The sequence below is a fragment of the Mesoplodon bidens genome, assembly GCF_964165515.1.
Source record: "Mesoplodon bidens genome assembly, chromosome: 2".
Lineage (NCBI taxonomy): Eukaryota > Metazoa > Chordata > Mammalia > Artiodactyla > Ziphiidae > Mesoplodon > Mesoplodon bidens.
Genome location: NC_138177.1, coordinates 5,336,038 through 5,354,811, shown reverse-complemented (window position 1 = coordinate 5,354,811; position 18,774 = coordinate 5,336,038). Strand labels below are relative to the sequence as shown.

Below are 18,774 nucleotides of genomic sequence, written 5' to 3'. Positions count from 1 at the left end.
TGTAGCAGAACGTGTCTAGGGAGACGTCTCCCATGGCCATCAGGTAAACTACCTGGTGGCAGGTTACTTACACTGAACCTCTTCCATCAAGAAGGAGGCTTGATTAGGTTCGCCCTCGCTGGAATAAATATTCTGGGTAAGGACTCGTCTTCTCTGCCATAATCCTTCTGCCAGCACCACCACCATCAGACTCACAGAGAGACATACCTGTCAGCACGGCACTCCGTAAAGCACTGAATCTCATCAAGGTATTCATGTAACAGCAAAGTAGAGCAAGAGGCTCATGTCCATGAACTCCACTACTCTGGCCTACACTTATAACCTAGAAGCTGCTGGCCTAATCACAAGGTGGAATGGCTCACGGAAGACTCAGTTATGACACCCGTTGGGAAAGACCACCCTGAAAGGGTGGGGCTCTGTTTAACATGATGCAGGACACGCTTTGAATCAGAAACCGTTTTGCAGTGCTGTTTCTCCCAAAGCCAGAATCCATGGGACCGGGAGCCAAGGGGTAGGAGTGGGGTTGGCCCTCTCATCATCACTCTTAACAGCCCACTTGCAGAAATTCCAATTCCTGCCCCAGCCATGCAGGGCGCTTTTGGTTTGGGGATCTGACCTCCCAACAGTGGAATGCTTCCACTTGAACCAGAAGATGTGACTGCCACCTGGCCTTCTGGGTTCCTTAATGCCACTGAATCAACAGGCTAAAAATTGGGGTTAATCTACTGGCTGGAATGATTGATCTCAATAACCAGAAGTCAGTCGGGTTGTTTTTACACAACAGAGGCAGGGAGGACTATGTCTGGAACCATGGAATTCGCTGGGATGCATCTTGGTACTTCCATGCCTGGTAGTAAATGTTAATGGCAAACTACGGCAATCAAAAAAAAAAAAAAAAAAAAAAAACAGAACTATTGAGGATCCAGACCTTTTGGAAATGAAAGTTTGTATCATTAAACCAGGTAAAAAAAATCCAACCAGCTGAGGCTCCGGCTGAGGTGAGGGGACTATGGAACAGGTAATGAAAGAAGGAAGTCAGAAATATCAATTATGGTCTCATGAGCAGTTACATAAACAAGGGCTGTAGTAGCTTTCCATATTTTTAACTTTCCTTTCATATGTTTATTTTTATCTGCTACCCACTTTTTCTTCTATGTCTCATCTTTATCTTACATATATGTTGTTAGTAGTTAACAGAAAATTAAATGTGATTGTAATTGAAGAGATGGACACAGTGACTCTTGGTACTGTGTTGCTTCCCATTTGGGCGAAAGGGTGAAAATGTCTGTACTTGGAAAAGGACAGCTACATCTTATTAGGTAGACACAGAGCTTTGTTTTGCTGTTGTTCAGGAAGTGCACATGATTTAGAGGGTGTCATGGAGGATGAGCATCCAAAGGGGTGGACCGTACCAGTTAACGGTTTATTGCCTCTCACCCTCAAGTCTACCCCTCTTTGTCAGATCTGAGAAAATAAACCTGTGCCCTTTAGATATCTTTTCCTTTTAGCAGCCGGCACGATGCTAAGCTCTGTCCAGAGAGGACAATGGAGCGACATTTCGGGAAGATAGGGTTTGACGTCCTGGCCCCAGTGTACTCACCAGGCGGTCCCCTTTGGAGCTCGCCAAGCATGGGTGGGTGGCTGCCAGGCTGCCATGTGACAGCGGCTCAGCCCTGCAGGCCGCAGGGGCCTGGGGCCCCCGGCTCGCCTCGGCAGCTCTGGGCAGGGTGCCTGTGGCCCCCGCAGTGCGTGGCACAGAGGCTTCTCCTGCACCTGGTGGGTGAGAGCACCACTGTCAGCAGCACCCAGGGGCCGGAAGCCTCCCTTGGTGCCACCCTCCCCTCAGCTGGCTTCCGGGGGGACGGGGGGGCCTCCGGCGAGACAGCCCAGAGGAGCGGCCTCTCCCACTGACTCCAGAGCAGTGTGCTCTCTGGGCACAGATCTCCAGCTCCCCTCAGATTCGTAGCTGCTTTATACCTACTGTGCCAGGTTCTTCACGGCTCCTGGCACTTCCCGCAGCCCCTCCCTGTTACCCCGATCCCACATGACAGTCTTAAATTCTTTATATTCAACTTGCATCGTTCAGATGACTGTAGTTTCTCTCTCCTGACTGGACCCAGACTGATACAGAGGCCGTGACCTCGTTACCTTGCCTGTGATCTTTTTATTTAAGACAAAGGCCTATATGGAAATTATCTTCTAATTTATAAACTTCAGAATTTACAAAGAAACCTTTACTATTGTCATAATTATTATTTATTTAAAGAGACTAGTGTCAAAAAAGGCAATCAAAGAAACACATTTTTACTTGTTAAAGAGACATGTTTCTACCCTGGCATTTGCAGCATCAGATGAACACTTCATATTTCATACCATAATTAGTGAAAATTTTATTATATTTTAAAAACTTTTCTGATATCCACAGTTCAGAAGATTAAGTTTACTGCACCCACATACACACGCATATACCGACCATGGTTCTAACCTTTACTGTGCTCGTTTCTATGAAAAACAGCTCTTATCATCTCAAGAGTTAGAAGATACAAATACCTGCAGTTTTTCCCGTCTTAGAAGTTTCCTCCACACAAATCGTCCCACAAAGTGTCACATGACCAACCTCAATAGTCCCATTTCCACGCTCCGGCCACATCCACTTAGCAGTGAATGAAAATGCAATGTTCTGAAGAGCAGTATCCAAGTCAAATAACACAACGGTAAGCAGAGTCATTGGCTGCAGTTTCGGCTGACATAACTGGTTGTTATGGGCTTTGGGAAGAATTAAAAATCCAAAAATTGTTCCTGGATTCTCTCTCCCTGAGAGATCTTGATAATAATTTTTAACTGCACCACACTGCTGCAGCTTTAAAATCATGAGGGGGAGAAATACACTTCAATAATCTGAAGCAGGGAGTAGATCTGGGTAATCTTTGTTCTCGCACCAACTGTTCAGTTCTTAATCTCCAGAAAGGTTCTCTGTGCTGCCAGTTTCAGATTAAATGCTGGTAGGTGGCAGTACTAAGAGATAAGTCAAGAATACGTAAAATCCAGATGGAGAGGTTAACATCCTGCGGACTCCCCTCCAATCTGACTCAACCTAGAACATCTACATGTTAATAGCTGATTTTCCGCGGATCACAAGATTTCTTTTTGCATAGGCCCTTGATGGTATCAATGAGAGAAGGGGAGGAAAGCATATGCTTAAATGCCTGGGGGCAACTATAACAAAGGAAGAGACGACAGTGTATCAGCACAATTCCTGCACTCACAGCACGCTGCTTGTTCAGAGTAGCCCAGACAGGACACGGACCACACAATCACATCTCTGTAACTCATGTGCTTACAGACTCCAAGAGGGTGATATCTACCAACTAAATACTGGTCAAAATGGGAGCTAACACTCAGACATCTGCTCTAAAGAGAGCATCTCTTGTACCTGCTTCCACAGGCCACAAAGATACACTCTAGTTAACACATCACTGACAGGATGACGAGAGCTCCTGTCAGACGCTGGCCAGCTCAGTGTTGGAAACAAAACGCGCGGCCCCAGCTGACTAGCTAGAGAACGTCTGGGGGACAATTACAGACCACCTGACGAGGCTTCGTGCCTGACTGACTTGAGAGCCGATGACACGGCTGTAAACAGCAATCCTTCCCTACCTCTGGTCACAAAACAGCAAAACGTCAACTGATACACCCTTGTAATATCATGATTTATTCCTTTGCTTTGAATACATGAGACTCTGGGCCGATGTCCTGCTAGTCTGCTATTCACTTGGGGCTTAAACCTCTAGGACCTGCCTACGGCATGTACAAAATCCACGTTCTTGTTCAGGATTACCAGGAACCCTTCCGTGGGTACCGGATAATGTACACATCAGTAGGATAAACACAAAACCGATGACATTCCAATTCATTCAACACAAAACACAGGAAAATATAATAGTGAGTCCTAACAAAATACAGTTTACTATAAGGAGGAAAAACCCACGAACATTTTTAAAATGTAACAATACTCTTGATACTTTTGCTAACATAGCTCAAAACTTTTTTATTTTAAAGTTGATCACTATAAAGATAATTACAAATTATAATTTTAACTACACACAATACCTGAGGAAGGAGCACTTAGGTAGCTCATTATCTGTCAGGGTATCACCAGTAAAACCCCCGGCTAGCTATAAAGTTGACAGATATGATTCTAATAAAACTAGGACCATATCAAAGTATAAATCCAAAGTTCCCAAAACTATAACAAAATTATAAATGCGAGGAACTTATACATGCTCTTCCAATAATTAAAAATTTGGCCACAGATTAAAAAGTGAAAACCGGGTAAAACACAATTTCTTGCATTAATTTTAAGTACATTATAGTCTTTGTGGTATATAAAATCCTATAAGGATGTAAAAAGCTTCACTGGCAGTAGTCTTAACCTCAATTCATTGATACGTTAACTATTCCTTCCTTGGTCGTTTCAGAGGTTCCACTAAACGCTTTCTAAAAAATATTTACTTCTAATTTATGTTATGGTGCTAGTCTTTGACCTTGAACGTTACTGTGCATGGAATTTACAGCATGCATGTGTGTATATAAATGAATTTTTCAAGCTAGATTCAAGTGAAGCAGCTTCCCCTACAGAAGGAGGGTGAGGAGATCAGGAGAGCAAACGTGAATTATGTTTCTTTTATCAGTCCTACTGCCCCAGATAGTGAACCAAAACAAAGCTGTTAACTGAGAGGTGACATCACCACCAAGTTTTCAGGAACTTTCATAAACAACTGCTATTACGTTGACCTCAAATATAAGAAACAACTCCCTGGGGGCTTCCCTGGTGGCGGTGGTTGAGAGTCCACCTGCCGATGCAGGGGACACGGGTTCGTGCAAAAAAAAAAAAAAGAAACAACTCCCTGACTAATACCAAGCCTTTATTAAAATCACTGATTGATTGATTGATTGATTGATTGATTTTTGCGGTACACGGGCCTCTCACTGCTGTGGCCTTTCTCATTGCGGAGCACAGGCTCCGGACGCGCAGGCTCAGCGGCCATGGTTCACAGACCCAGCCGCTCCGCGGCATGTGGGATCTTCCTGGACCAGGGCACGAACCTGTGTCCCCTGCATCGGCAGGCAGACTCCCAACCACTGTGCCACCAGGGAAGCCCAAAATCATTTATTTTTTAATTCAAACAAAGTAAAGGGTAGGCATGTTCATTTTTACTCTAAACTGCAGATCTAGATTATTATAAATTTATAGCTGATAATCATTTAATCTTATGCAGATAAAATTCTAAGCACTTCATATATACACATATATGTATGTGCATGTACACATATCCTTAATCTTTAAAGCAACCCTATGAGATTAAAACTAGTATTACTCCCATGTTCCCAGTTTAAATGTGAAGAAACTGAGTGGAAGAGAGGTTACCTAGCCATTAAGAGGTTTTTACAAATTACAACAAAAAGAAACACCAACATTGTACAATACTTACCAAAAAATGTTTTTACAAAATATTTACATATATTCAGATTTCTTTCCTTTTTTAATTGAAGTATAATTGACTTGAAATATTATATTATTTTCAGGTGTAAACACAGTGATTTGGGATTTTTATACATTACGAAACGATCAGCACTATTAAGTCTAGTTACCATCTGTCGCCAGAGTGATGGCAATATTATTCAGTATGTTCCCCCTGCTGTGTACATTACATTCCTGTGACTTATTTATTTTCTCACTGGAAGTCGGTGCCTCAGCCCCCTTCACCTGTTTTGCCCATCCTCCCACCCCACCTCCACCTCTGGCAACCACCTGTTTGTTCTCTGTATCTCTGTTTCTGTTTTGTTACATTTGTTTGCTTTGTTTTTTTAGATTCCATATATAAGTGAGATCATATGGTATTTGTCTTTCTCAGTCTGACTTATTTCACTTAGCATCATGCCCTCAAGGTCCATCCATGTTATTACAAATGGCAAGATTTTATTCCTTTCTGTGGCTGAGTAATATTCCACTGTATATATGCACCACATCTTCTTTATTCATTTGTCTATGATGGGCACTTAAGTTGCTTCCATATCTTGGTTATTGTGAATAAGGCTGCAATGAACATAGGGGTGCAGATATCTTTCTGAATTGGTGTTTTTGTTTTCTTTGGATAAAAACCCAGGAGTGGAATTGCTGGACCACATGGTAGTTCTATTTTTAATATTTTGAGGAACCTCCATACTGCTTTCCATCAGATTTATTTCTAATGTTTCCCTACACAGACCAGCTTACACGCTCATGCCCACACTTCCTTCGGACCTCTGCTCAAACACCACCTCATGAGAGAAGGCTTCCCTGACCTCCCTACACAAAACTGAAACCTGCCCCTGACCTTTCACCCCACACTCACACTCACTTTCTCCCTTATCTCTTGGTACTCAGCACCATATGACATAACAGCTATTTCTTCATTCATGTCTTCATCTTCTCTGTCAGTTGGATATAAGCTCCAAGAGTGTTTGGACTTTGCTTTGCTTACTGCTGGATCCTCAGTGCCTAGAAAGTGGCAAGCACACAGTAGGTGCATAATACATATGATACATGAATTAATCTTGATAGGAACTTAGCTCCTAGGTCTCCAAGACAGCTTGTACAATCTTTTTAATCTTCAGGACAACATCCATATAGAAATATTCTTTATAATCTTGAAAAAACTGGCTTAAAAAAGTGATGAGGATAAGCTGGGTGGCACAGCTAAGAAATAAATTAATTAATTAATAAATGCAGGAAATGTCAGTGTAACCAAAAAAAATGTGATGAGGAGGAAGAGAAGGGGAGGATAAATAAGAATGATTTTACCTCAGTGGTAAGTTAAGCACAGCAGAAAAGCAAATATATAAAAAGTACCAAATAATTCAGATTGAATTTCTTAACATCACTTTAAGAAAATGCAAATAATTACCTGCATCACTGCCTGGCACTTATTCTCTGATTGAACTATGTCATTTCTCCACACTTACTCCTTCAAATGCATATAATGTGTTCTTCAATGTGTAAAATAATACATTTTCAATTCTTTTTGAAAAGTGGGCATATCATTATTGCATTTCAAAATCTCAAAACTGTATTTTTTCAACTCTAGAGTAATGCAAATAACCCAAAATTAGAATCAGGAGACCCAGTTTCACATTACCTGTCTCCAACTATCTTATTTGGCCTTGGGGTGGCCATTTAACCTTTCTCTGAAAATATCAACACCTTTCCCATTGTTACACCCTAAATAGATGCCCTAGAGAAATCCTGAAGCTCTTTCTGCTCTAAAATACTAAAACTTTACAGAATAAGGTTTTTATTTCTACTATCAGAGAACAAAACATAGATCTTATTTTTATCAGTTAGCCAAATTTCAAGGAAGCTAATTCATGAAATATTAAATAATGTTTTTAAGAAATATCTCATACATTACTCAAAACTATATTTACATTTATATTAAAATTTTTAGGTCGAAAATATTAAAATTTTAATGCTCAAAGTGAAAAAAATTAGAAAACCTAGCAAAATACTTCTGAATGTTTTTCTAGGACCCAAGAAAACTCTATTCTCCCTTCCTTTACCACAGTAATGAAGACTTTCCAGAAAAACATTTCAGTGAGTAGCATAAAACCTGTGATTTTAAAAAAAACGCTATTTTGACTTTTAAGTTATTATCAGTCTGAAGAGCTCCTCCAAATCAGAACTATTATAGAATCCACTCCCAAACTACTACTTGGCAACAAAGATGAATCTACCTATTACCAGGTTAGGATAGCAGCTATTATCATGGCCCCTTGATTTCTTTCAAGTAGCTCCAATGGAAAAAGCCTCAAGTGAATAATAAAGATCTCATAATAGCTCTTAAGAATTCGTTAGATGGTAGAAGGCACTAAAATGAACTCCAGAGTTAAAAAGAAAAAAAAGAAAAAAAAAAAACCTCTCATCTTCTGATAAGAAAAAATAATTAACCTGACTTAATGCACCCGTGAAGGCCTTCCATAAATCAGACAGACCTTTGTACTCCAAGAGCTAGATTAAAACCGTACATCAAAAGGGTATGTAGATATTGTCTCGTAAGCACACGCAGAGCATTTGTGCCTCTGCGTGGGCTGCAGGTCTTTGCGCGCGGAGGGGAGTGTGAGATACGCACGGTGCTGAGTTTGCCAGAGGTGATGATGATGCGCCTCTCGTGCAGCATGCTGGCGTAGAGCTGCAGCATGTTGTTCGCGTCCACAGCCACAAAGTACTCCGTGAGGTTCCTCTGCACAAGCCAGAGACAACTGTGTAAGTTACAGGGAAAGTAACTGATACGTTCGCCACACAGTCTGAAGTACAAACAACGTTAGGAGAATAAGTGGTATTCATGAAAATAATTAAATTTAATTCTATTCTGCCGCCACACAGAGCACATAGCCTTCTACTATTATTTGAAACATAGCCCTACTCTAGGAAAACATTCTCAGAGGGCGATCAGAGCATCACATCTTTCCCACCCTCCCTCCCCAGGCACCTGAAAAAGAAACCTGTTTTCTGGGCCCCAACCTAGACCTGCTGAGTAGTAATCTTCAGAGTACAGCCCCAGGAATCCATCTTCTAAACACATACTGCCAGTGATTCTTACACACACTGAACTCTGAGAACTGCTGCTCCAGAAAATACATTTGAGTCTCCCTCTGTCTGCCAATCAGTCAGCAGGCAATATCATTGCCTGATACTATAGACTGTGTATAAGGCAACCAACCACAGGATGACAGACCTTTGATTCTTTATTAAGGAAAACCTAGTTTATATCCCATGTCAGGCCTGCTTTATACCACTATAACCAAATAAAAGTTGGTGTTAATTTGATTCCTTGACTTAACACTTCAAATTGTTTTCCCCACACAGGAACGAAACTGGGGTAAGCTGTGTGAACTTTCACTTTTAGATCCTCTCCTTCTTACTTATTTTTAATTTTCTGTACTCAAACTTAAGCCCATCAGAAAGCAACAAGTGATAAAGAGACTGAATGAGAGATGACAACAGACTGAAACTGCAGTGCCAGGTGCACTAGGACCCAGAAGGCTAAAACTTCTAGTTGAGCAAGAAACTAAGAAATCCAATTGTTTTTTTCAATTTCTGTGAGGTACAAACTTTCCCAGAACAAACCAGTAATCACAGCAGGGCACATAAACGGAAACAGTGAGTGATGCCGAATTTGGTGGAGAGATTCATTTCCTGTTTTCTCTAGCTGAAGCACACCTCTTCACCTTCCATTTCAACTCTTCATAGTACAAAATTACTTTTATGTCATTCAACGTTAATATTTTTTCTATAATCTCAAAGATAATTTCTAGATGGAGAATTATTTCTCAATGCAGAATGCTGCCTTATGTATAGGTCCTTGCTCTTTTTTTTCCTCTTCCCCATTCAGGACTTTTTAAAAATAAAAATATTAATGGAGATGTAAAAATGTATATTCTCAGTGGCAGTTTTTCCTTAGAATGGTTCTTTAAAACTTTCAAAGTCACAGCGAAGTTTGTTAAATCAAGCTATTAGCGGTTTATTAGTAAATTTAAGAAAGGTACGAAGAGGGGAGGCTAAAGCAAGAGACTGACTTGTATTAACAACCCTGATGTGAGGGGCAGGCGTGCATAAGTCAAGGCGGTCAGTCAGCCTCCAGGAAACCTAACAGACACTCCCAGCCCACGGTGGACTCGCACAAGACTTGAGGGCCTGTGATGTGACCTGCTGATTTGATGGTCTATCCCAGGCCCACGTGAAGAGCGGCTGAATGCCGTCTCTCACAGGAGTTAACTGGACTCATCTGTACCAAAAACACCACTGACAGTCTCGGTTCGAAATTAGGAAATTTACAATTGTCTTCTTGGACTTTGTTCGTTCACTTATAACCCACGTGCTTTTGGAAACCAAACACTCAATAGGTTCAAAAACATTTTTGGAAGAACAGTAGAGTTCTGAGGAAAATAATACATATTCCTTAAGTTGATGTTTCCTTCACTTTGATTGAATTATTTCTGCTAATTCATTTTATCTTTCCAAAACAAAGCTGAAAAAAAATATGAAAGGAAATACTTCCTTTTCACACAGCATCCAGAAGTGTACTTGTCAATTCCATTTATCCATGTAAGTTTTTCTACAGAATTTTAATTTGTAATAACTACTAAAACACTGAAAATATTTCTAGTAAGGCTACAATCAGGACTCTAAATAAATGTAAAATGTAGCAATTTTATAAATTCTTGTAGTATCCTTAAAGCCTTACAAAACATGTATTACTTATATTAAAAATCAGGAAATCAAGTAGAGAACATCTAAAATTTGAAAAGAGAGATATATATACAAGGAATCTAAATACTATGGTCATTTCACTAAAGTAACTATTTGCGTGAAAGTATTTCCCATTGAACGTGTTCATTCCCCGCCAACAGGAGTCATCTCCTGAGACCTCTCTTCTGCCTGATCCAGGGAGCTCAGGACCTAACTGAACACAGACTATCCTACTGAACTATCTCAAATGGTAGAAATCGTTTTTCTCATATAATTCGTCTTATCTACAACCAGATATTAAGAAGGAGGTAAAGTAGCAGATATATGAAGAAGAAAAAGAGATAACAACATTATTCTTTATTTTTTCATTTTTTCTCACAGAGAGTTACAATGTTTTCTATTTCTCTACAAAGAAATCCTTAAACAGTGAGACCAAAATAAATTTCATAATATCAGTAGAATAAAAACATAGAAAACTTACACTCTCCGGTATTGTTGGGAGTCCAGTTACATCAGGGGCAATGAAGTAGGAATGCTAATCAACAGAAATAAATCACATAAGAAAAGGAGAATTAAAATTTGGTAGCATTACGTATAATTTGAGATTAAAAATTTTAAAACGTATCAACTAGATAAATACCAAGGACTGATACTCAGAGTTTGTTGAATTTGAGAGATTCTTAAATGAGATAGCAGGTTTATATGAGATTTAACAATAACTTTCTCATACAAAAAGTTTAAGTGTTGGTTAAAAGTATTTTATTTTAAAATTGAAGTGGGAATCCTAGAAAAAGTTTATTAAGATGAAAAAAGCATATTACTGAAAAATAGATAGATAGATAATTTTAACACATTTGGTTTAGGGAGCCTGGAAAAATAAGGCTTGTTTACCCAAGAATATATAAAAATCTATTGAGATTTTTGAGTTCCTACAGTTAAGTCCCCATAAATTTCTCTGGTACGTATCAGCCACTATATTATTTAGAAAGCAGAAATAAAAAAATAATTTTTTAATATTTAAAACTTCTTAAAAGGTAATTAACCCAAAATATGACTTTTATACACCCACTAAACAAATGTTAATTAGCTTCTATAATATTTAAAGCAATACAACAGTTCACAGACATATTTACACAAAAAGCATACTGTGCACACCTTCACGTTTCACAGAATGTCCCCAAATTTTACCACCCAGAATCAGAGTACAAGTCAATCACCAAAATCATTTTATTTTCTGTTCATATTAATCTCCAAAATCATTTTACTATCTCACATAAGGACCTATTTAATATTGTCTTATAATTAAAGATTTGGGGGCAAAAAAACATTCTAGCCAATACTGAGCACCTCTGAAATAGTCAGAGCAAGGCTAGTTGGCACAGTCATAGGGCATGACTTGCAGGGTGGAAAAACAAGGTCCTGAGACCCTGGACCAAACATGTGACAGACTGTTAGACGGCAGAAGTGAGCCCGCTTTGACACTGCCACCACTGACGTGGATTTGGTCTCTACTAGCTACTTGTATTTGGATGGATTTTTAATAGCACTGTATTTCATATAGCTATGCTTTAAAAGATAGTATAAACAGAAAATATAATCCGAATGATTAATTTTCTTAAAAGAAGCAAATTTACCACTTCCCAAAGGACTAGAGTGAATCTTAAAGACACAGTGAAAGAAGTAATTAACTTCCCAACTTAACAGTGATTTTCAGAAGCCAATGTCCTTTGAACTCACCCGTGCCAGGGAGGGCTGATCTTTCAGAACTTGCTCACTGGCAATAAATATCTCTTGGTTCTTACAATACATAAGAGACAAAATGAGTACTTTACTTTCATGGGAGAAACTTACACAACAATTTGCTGTGTATTTGAGACAAACCCATGTAGCCACATTATCCGCGGAAAACATTTGAATAGCATTAATTACAAATGTTTTAAATGCTGATTTGCTAGCTTTATGCTAGAAAAATCTTGAAGTATTTTAATTCTCGACTGAGAGCACAGAATTCTGTGGATATTTAACTGCTTTGAAATGTACTTTCAAAATAAGCATTTACATTAGATATTAACATTTCATAAAATCTCTGTGATATTCTAGTGGTTATAATGTCAAGTCTTGAAAAACTCATGTGATGGAATATTCATGAAATATGAAATTTTAAGAAAATCACAGCAGTTTCTCAAGACTTGTCATATTTTTATAATGGAAATTCTGCAAACAAACAAAAATTTCTTTTCCACTTGTGGAGGAACAAAAATGCCTATGACCATCAATTTTAACCTGACATCATAAAACTAAAACTGTACTAGTAGGGCTTCCCTGGTGGCACAGTGGTTGAGAGTCTGCCTGCCAATGCAGGGGACATGGGTTCGTGCCCCGGTCCGGGAAGATCCCACATGCTGCGGAGCAGCTGGGCCCGTGAGCCATGGCTGCTGAGCCTGCGCATCCGGAGGCTGTGCTGCACAACGGGAGAGGCCACAACGGTGAGAGGCCCGCGTACCGCAAAAAAAAAAACCAAAAAACTGCACTAGTAGGTGAAGACAAGTGTTTTCATTCCAGTTTTGCTGGTCATTAACTGCACAGCACTGGCACGTGACTTTATAACCTGGTACTGAAGTCAAATGAAATTACTAAGTGGACTTTACATAAAGGTTTATCAACCAGTTGGATTTAACAATACCTAAGATATTGTATTGAGAACAGGTGAACAAGATTTGAAACCTATCACAGACTACTGATTCAAAAGCTTATATGTGAGGCTTAAAATATAAAAATAACCATCAGACATAGAAATACAACACAGTCACTCAAATTCCTTTACCAAGATTATTTTGGATATAATAAAAATCCTCTCCTTATCAAATGAAACGTCAATTTACTAGCAACTAACATTCAAATAGCTTTTCGTGGCATATCTAAATATATCATTTCATTAAATTCCCCAAACAACTTTCTCAAAAACTGATTCACTAAATTTCTCAAATGGATAAAAGGGAACATCAAAAGAGATTAACTTTTTTTGCCTCACATCATGCATTTAGTGACTGTGATTTAAACCAAAATCTTCTAGTGTTTAGGTGTTAAGAAGCCTAGACGTCTTTGACTTACAGTTCTTGTTAATAAAGGTAAAGTGTTTCAATATCCAATATTTCTGAAATGTATTTTTATAAGATATTTTGTTACTCCTGAACAAATAAGACGGTCAAATTTAGAGAACACATTTTTATTTCTCAGCTCTCCACAATGGCTGTCTCTCTCATCTTAGCAGTTACAGTACGTTTCCTTCACCATTTAACAAAGGGTTAGAATCACTTCATACACACAACTCTTCCAAAGAAAAACACTTATTTTCGGAAAATCCAGAGCTCTTCCTCCTTCTCCGGGGCATTTGTCCTTGTCCTTTGTACTTCATTCCCACTAACTGTGAACCTGCATTCTTTTGGCTTCAGTGACGTCAAACAAATCTGAGTTGCTCCTTAACTGCTCCTTCCCTCCAATCCTTTCCCTCCATGTGCTCTCTTCTTCCATACAACTTCTTTGGGCAATTAGACCTTACCCTCTGCTCTATCCTCTCTACGTTCTGCCCTTTAAATCGCTCAGTTATTCCTACAACCACGTCTGCAGATGACTCCCTGATTTGGGTTAAAAACTCCAGGTTAGGGCTTCCCTGGTGGCGCAGTGGTTGAGAGTCCGCCTGCCGATGCAGGGGACACGGGTTCGTGCCCCGGTCCAGGAAGATCCCACATGCCGCGGAGCGGCTGGGCCCGTGAGCCGGGGCCCGCTGGGCCTGCGTGTCCGGAGCCTGTGCTCCACAACAGGAGAGGCCACAACAGCGAGAGGCCCGCATACCGCAAAAAAAAAAAAAAAAAAAAAAAGATTCCAGGTTCCTTAGCTTTCTCCAGCCCCCAATCTCTAAATGACTACATAACATTTATTTCCACTTTGGCATTAAGCAACAAAAGAGGATGCAGACATAAAGGGGCAGAGAACATTATGCTGTTAACAACAAGGGAACATTTCACAAAGGTGGGAACTGAGCTAGTTCTAAAGATACATAGTCTACAAGAGGTTTTAGAGGAAGCTGTACAACCGAGAAAGCACAATGTTCACTCAAGAAGATGAACAGAAAACTGTGACCAGAGTAGAGAATCAATTCATGGGGAAAAAAACTGAGGCAGAAAAGTGAAAAGCTGGATTGAGGCTAAGAAGTGGATGGTCCTGAAAGGCCAAAAATTTGGACAAATTCTACCGAAAATGGGGGACTACTAAAGGCTTTCATCAGGGGACTTTATATAGTTGAAGGAAGTTTGATCTTACAGACTTTAGAAGGGACTGGAAGGAGAGGCTGTAGACTAAGGACTGCTTGAAGTGATGAGCACCCAGACTAGGCTGCTGCCACTAGAAATATAAAGAAGGAAACCACAGAGGAGAACACTATGATCAAACAAAATTACAGGGGGAAATTTAAGCAAGAAGAAAGTTATTACCAAAGAAAGAATGAAATAACGCTAACAATTTCCTTACCTTGCAAAAAACCAAAAGACCTAAAAAGAGAAAAACAAATACCATATGCTAACACATATATATAGAACCTAAAAAAAAAAAAAAAAAAAAAAAGGTTCTGACAAACCTAGGGGCAGGACAGGAATAAAGATGCAGACGTAGAGAATGGACTTGAGGACACGGGAAGGGGGAAGGGTAAGCTGGGATGAAGTGAGAGAGTGGCATGGACTTATATACACTACCAAATGTAAAATAGATAGCTAGTGGGAAGCAGCCACATAGCACAGGGAGATCACCTCGGTGCTTTGTGACCACCTAGAGGGGTGGGATAGGGAGGGCGGGAGGGAGGGAGACGCAAGAGGGAGGAGATATGGGGATATATGTATATGTATGGCTGATTCACTTTGTTGTACAGCAGGAACTAACACAACATTGTAAAACAATTATACTCCAATAAAGATGTTAAAAAAAAAAAAACACCAAAAGACCTATTAACACGATTACATACATTTCAAATTGCTTTCTCCTTCAATTTCTCTTGCATCATTATAAATTTTCCTTCCTTAATTAGGACAGTTTATTGTTATTTTGGAAAAACCAAAATCAACATAGGTAAATTTTAACATCCTATTATATGCCAAATTAATGAAGAAAATTAATGAAAACATTCATATTTTGTGATTATTAATTTTGAACACTTACAAAGCCTCCCAAAGTACTAGGGTGATTTTAGTTATAGACAGTACAGTTCATTAAAAGTTCCAGTAGTAAATAATCTATACTACCACAGCCTTACTGCTTTGAGAAACTTTTATCATATTTCCAGTATTTGGTGCTTATACTAAAAGATGTATCGAAGTATGGGGAAAGAAAGAGTTTTTTAACCCAGAATCTTTATCATATAGTTGGTTATATAGTACATTTTCAATACTTATTATGTACTGTTTTCATTTTATGAGGGGTATTTGGTATTGTATACTTGTGTGGGTGTGTATTTCCTTATTATGGATAGATTTTACCTGAAAACCAATGTTCCTTGCAATCAAAATATTCTCAGATATTTGGTAACTTTGAGCATACAATTTAAAAATCTGTGATTTAACAACTACCAAAGTATACATCTATCATATCGTGTTATGATAGTTAAAGCATGTCAGAAAGCCTCAATATCACCATGTAGAACGTCAGTACAGGCATTAAAGTCTTCCTGGCAGCATGGGTGACTCAGCAGAGTTTCTAAACTGCTGTGACTCAAAACATCAATTACTGACTCAATACTTACCACACTCAAGTTGACAGGAGTGTTTGCCTTTGGTACTGGCTGGTTATAGAGTGATTTGAGAGTTTCATTCAAGTCATCTTCCTAGAGTTAAAAAAAAAAAGTACATTTTATAAATGAAATAGGAACTAAGTAAATACAATTAAAACTACTTGACAAAATCATTCACTGTGCCTACTCACTTCAGACGTGTTATATACAGGCAGACCCTGGAGATATGGCGGGTTCAGTTCCAGACTACCGCAATTAAGCAAATATAGCAATAATGTGAGTCTCATGCATTTTTCAGTATCCTAGTGCATATAAAAGTTAGGTTTACACTACACTGTAGTATATTAAATGTGCAATACCATTATGTCTAAAAAAACAATGTCATACCTTAATTTAAAATACTTTATTGCTAACCATCATCTGGGCCTTCAGCAAGTCAGAATCTTTTCACTGGTGGAGGGTTTGCCTCGATGTTGATGGCTGCTGACTGATGAGGCTGGTGGGTGCTGAAGGGTGGGGTCGCCGTGGCAGTTTCTTCAAACAAGACAATAAACTTTGCTGCATCAACTGACTCTCCTTTCATCGGCAGTCTGCGATGCTGTTTGATAGCATTTTACTCACAGTAGAACTTATTTCAAGATTGGAGTCAATCGTCTCAAACCCTGATGCTGCTTCATCAACTAAGCTCATGTTATATTCCGAATCCTTTGTTGTCATTTCAACAATCGTCACGGCATCTTCACCAGGAGTAGATTCCATCTCAAAAGGCCACTTTCTTCACTCATCCATGAAGAAGCGATTCTTCTTCTGTTCAAGTTTTATCATGAGATTGTAGCAATTGTCACATCTTCAGGCTCCATTTCTAATTCTCATTTCCTTGCTATTTCTACCACGTCTGCAGTTACTTCCTCCAGTCAACTCTTGAATCCCCCCAACTCAAAGTCATCCAATAGGGTTGGAATCAACTTATTCAAGCTCCAGTGAATATGGATATTTTACCTCTTCCCATGAACCAAAAGTGTTCTTAATGGCATCTAAAATGGTGAATCCTTCCCAGAGGGTTTTCAATTTACTGTGCCCAGATCCATCAGAGGAATCACTATCTGTGGCAGCTACAGTCTCCCGAAATGTATTTCTTAAATAATAAGACTTAATAATAAATTTAAAAATGATAAATACAATAAATATAAACACAAATGTAAAATAATAATAATAAATAAAAGTCAAAATTACTCCTTGATCAACGGGCTGAAGAATGGATGTTGTGTTAGCAGGCGTGAAGAAAACAATAATCTTGGTGTCCATTTCCATCAGAGCCCTTGGGTGACCAGGTGCACTGTCAATGAACAGTAATATTTTGAAAGGAATTTTTTTCTGAGCAGTAGGTCTCAACAGTGGGTTTAAAATATTCAGTAAACCATGCTGTAAACAGATGTGCTGTCATCCAGGCTTTGTTGTTCCATTTACAGAGCACAGGCAGAGTAGATTCAGCATAATTCTTAAGGGTCCTAGGATTTTCAGAATAATAAATGAGCATTGGCTTCAACTTAAAGTCACCAGCTGCACTAGCCCGTAAGGAGAGAGTCAGCCTGTCCTTTGAAGCTTTGAAAAGTAGGCACTGACTTCTCCTCTCCAGCTATGAAAGTCCTAGATGGCATCTTCTTCCAATAGAAGGCTGTTTCCTCTACACTGAATATCTGTTGTTTACTGCAGCCACCTTCGTTAGTTATCTTAGGAGTTCTCCTGGATAACTTGCTGCAGCTTCTACATCAGCACTTGCGGCTTCACCTTGCACTTTATGTTAAAGAGATGGCTTCTTTCCTTAAACCTCATTAAACCGACCTCTGCCAGCTTCAGTCTTTCCTTCTGCAGCCTCTTCGCCCCTCTCAGCCTTCGCAGAGTTGAAGAGAGGTAGGACCTTGCTGTGGATGAGGCTTCAGCTTAAAGGAATGTTGTGGCTGCTTTGATCTTCTCTCTAGACCACTAAAACTTTCTCCATATCAGCAATAAGGCTGTTTTGCTTTCTTACCATTCATGTGTTCACTGAAGTAGTACTTTTAATTTGCTTCAAGAACTTTTCCTTTGCATTCACAACTTGGCTAACTATTTAGTGCAGAGGAACGCTTGCATTTTCCATTTTAATTTTAAAATCACAAACCTAGTTTTTAAGAAATAGGTACAATTTAAGTAAGATTATTGTACTAAGATGCAACTTTGATGCAAGATGCAAATATTCTAAATACTTCTTTTCTAAGTAGCTCTTAGTTGCTACTTGCCCCATGATAAATGGGATTACGTAAAATATATAACACATCTACTTTATGGGATTTGTACAGTAATAATGTACCTTGATGTGTACACTCACTTTTCTGAATTACACATACAAATCCAGTAATAAATACGTGAAGGTAGCTTCTCATATACATAGTTATTTTTATTCTCTCTTAAAAGGTTTATGTTGGGAGAATAAACCAAAGGTCAGGGCAGTTGTTCAAAGAAGTTAATCGTTCATTTTAAGGGATATGGATACAAGACACACATGACTTCTCACAATTTCTCTTATAACTTGACTATGAAAACTCAGTCATTCAGATCTCTACAAATTCTTGCAAAAGTGTGTACTCAAAACTGCCTATTTTCGTTAGTGTGTGTAGATGTCAGTGCTACTCTCCCTTCACCCCAGCTTCCCCCTCCCCCGTCTCGTCAAGTC

General features: G+C 39.1%; 1 protein-coding gene across 5 annotated transcripts in view; it reads right to left on the bottom strand.

Annotated features, from left to right (window-relative positions):
* DENND1B (DENN domain containing 1B) overlaps window positions 1-18,774 on the bottom strand; it is a 261,341-nt gene that overhangs the window by 127,190 nt on the left and 115,377 nt on the right. For 3 of the 5 annotated variants that reach the window (XM_081226435.1, XM_081226437.1, XM_081226438.1), the window contains exons 7-10: window positions 16,077-16,157; window positions 12,026-12,085; window positions 10,770-10,823; window positions 8,169-8,279 (exon numbers count right to left, since the gene is read on the bottom strand). In XM_081226435.1, the coding sequence (XP_081082561.1) occupies window positions 8,169-8,279; window positions 10,770-10,823; window positions 12,026-12,085; window positions 16,077-16,157 (306 nt within the window). Of the gene's footprint in view, window positions 1-8,168; window positions 8,280-10,769; window positions 10,824-12,025; window positions 12,086-16,076; window positions 16,158-16,255; window positions 16,446-18,774 lie in introns of those variants that run through there. The other 2 variants (XM_081226439.1, XM_081226436.1) reach the window with 2 other exon arrangements.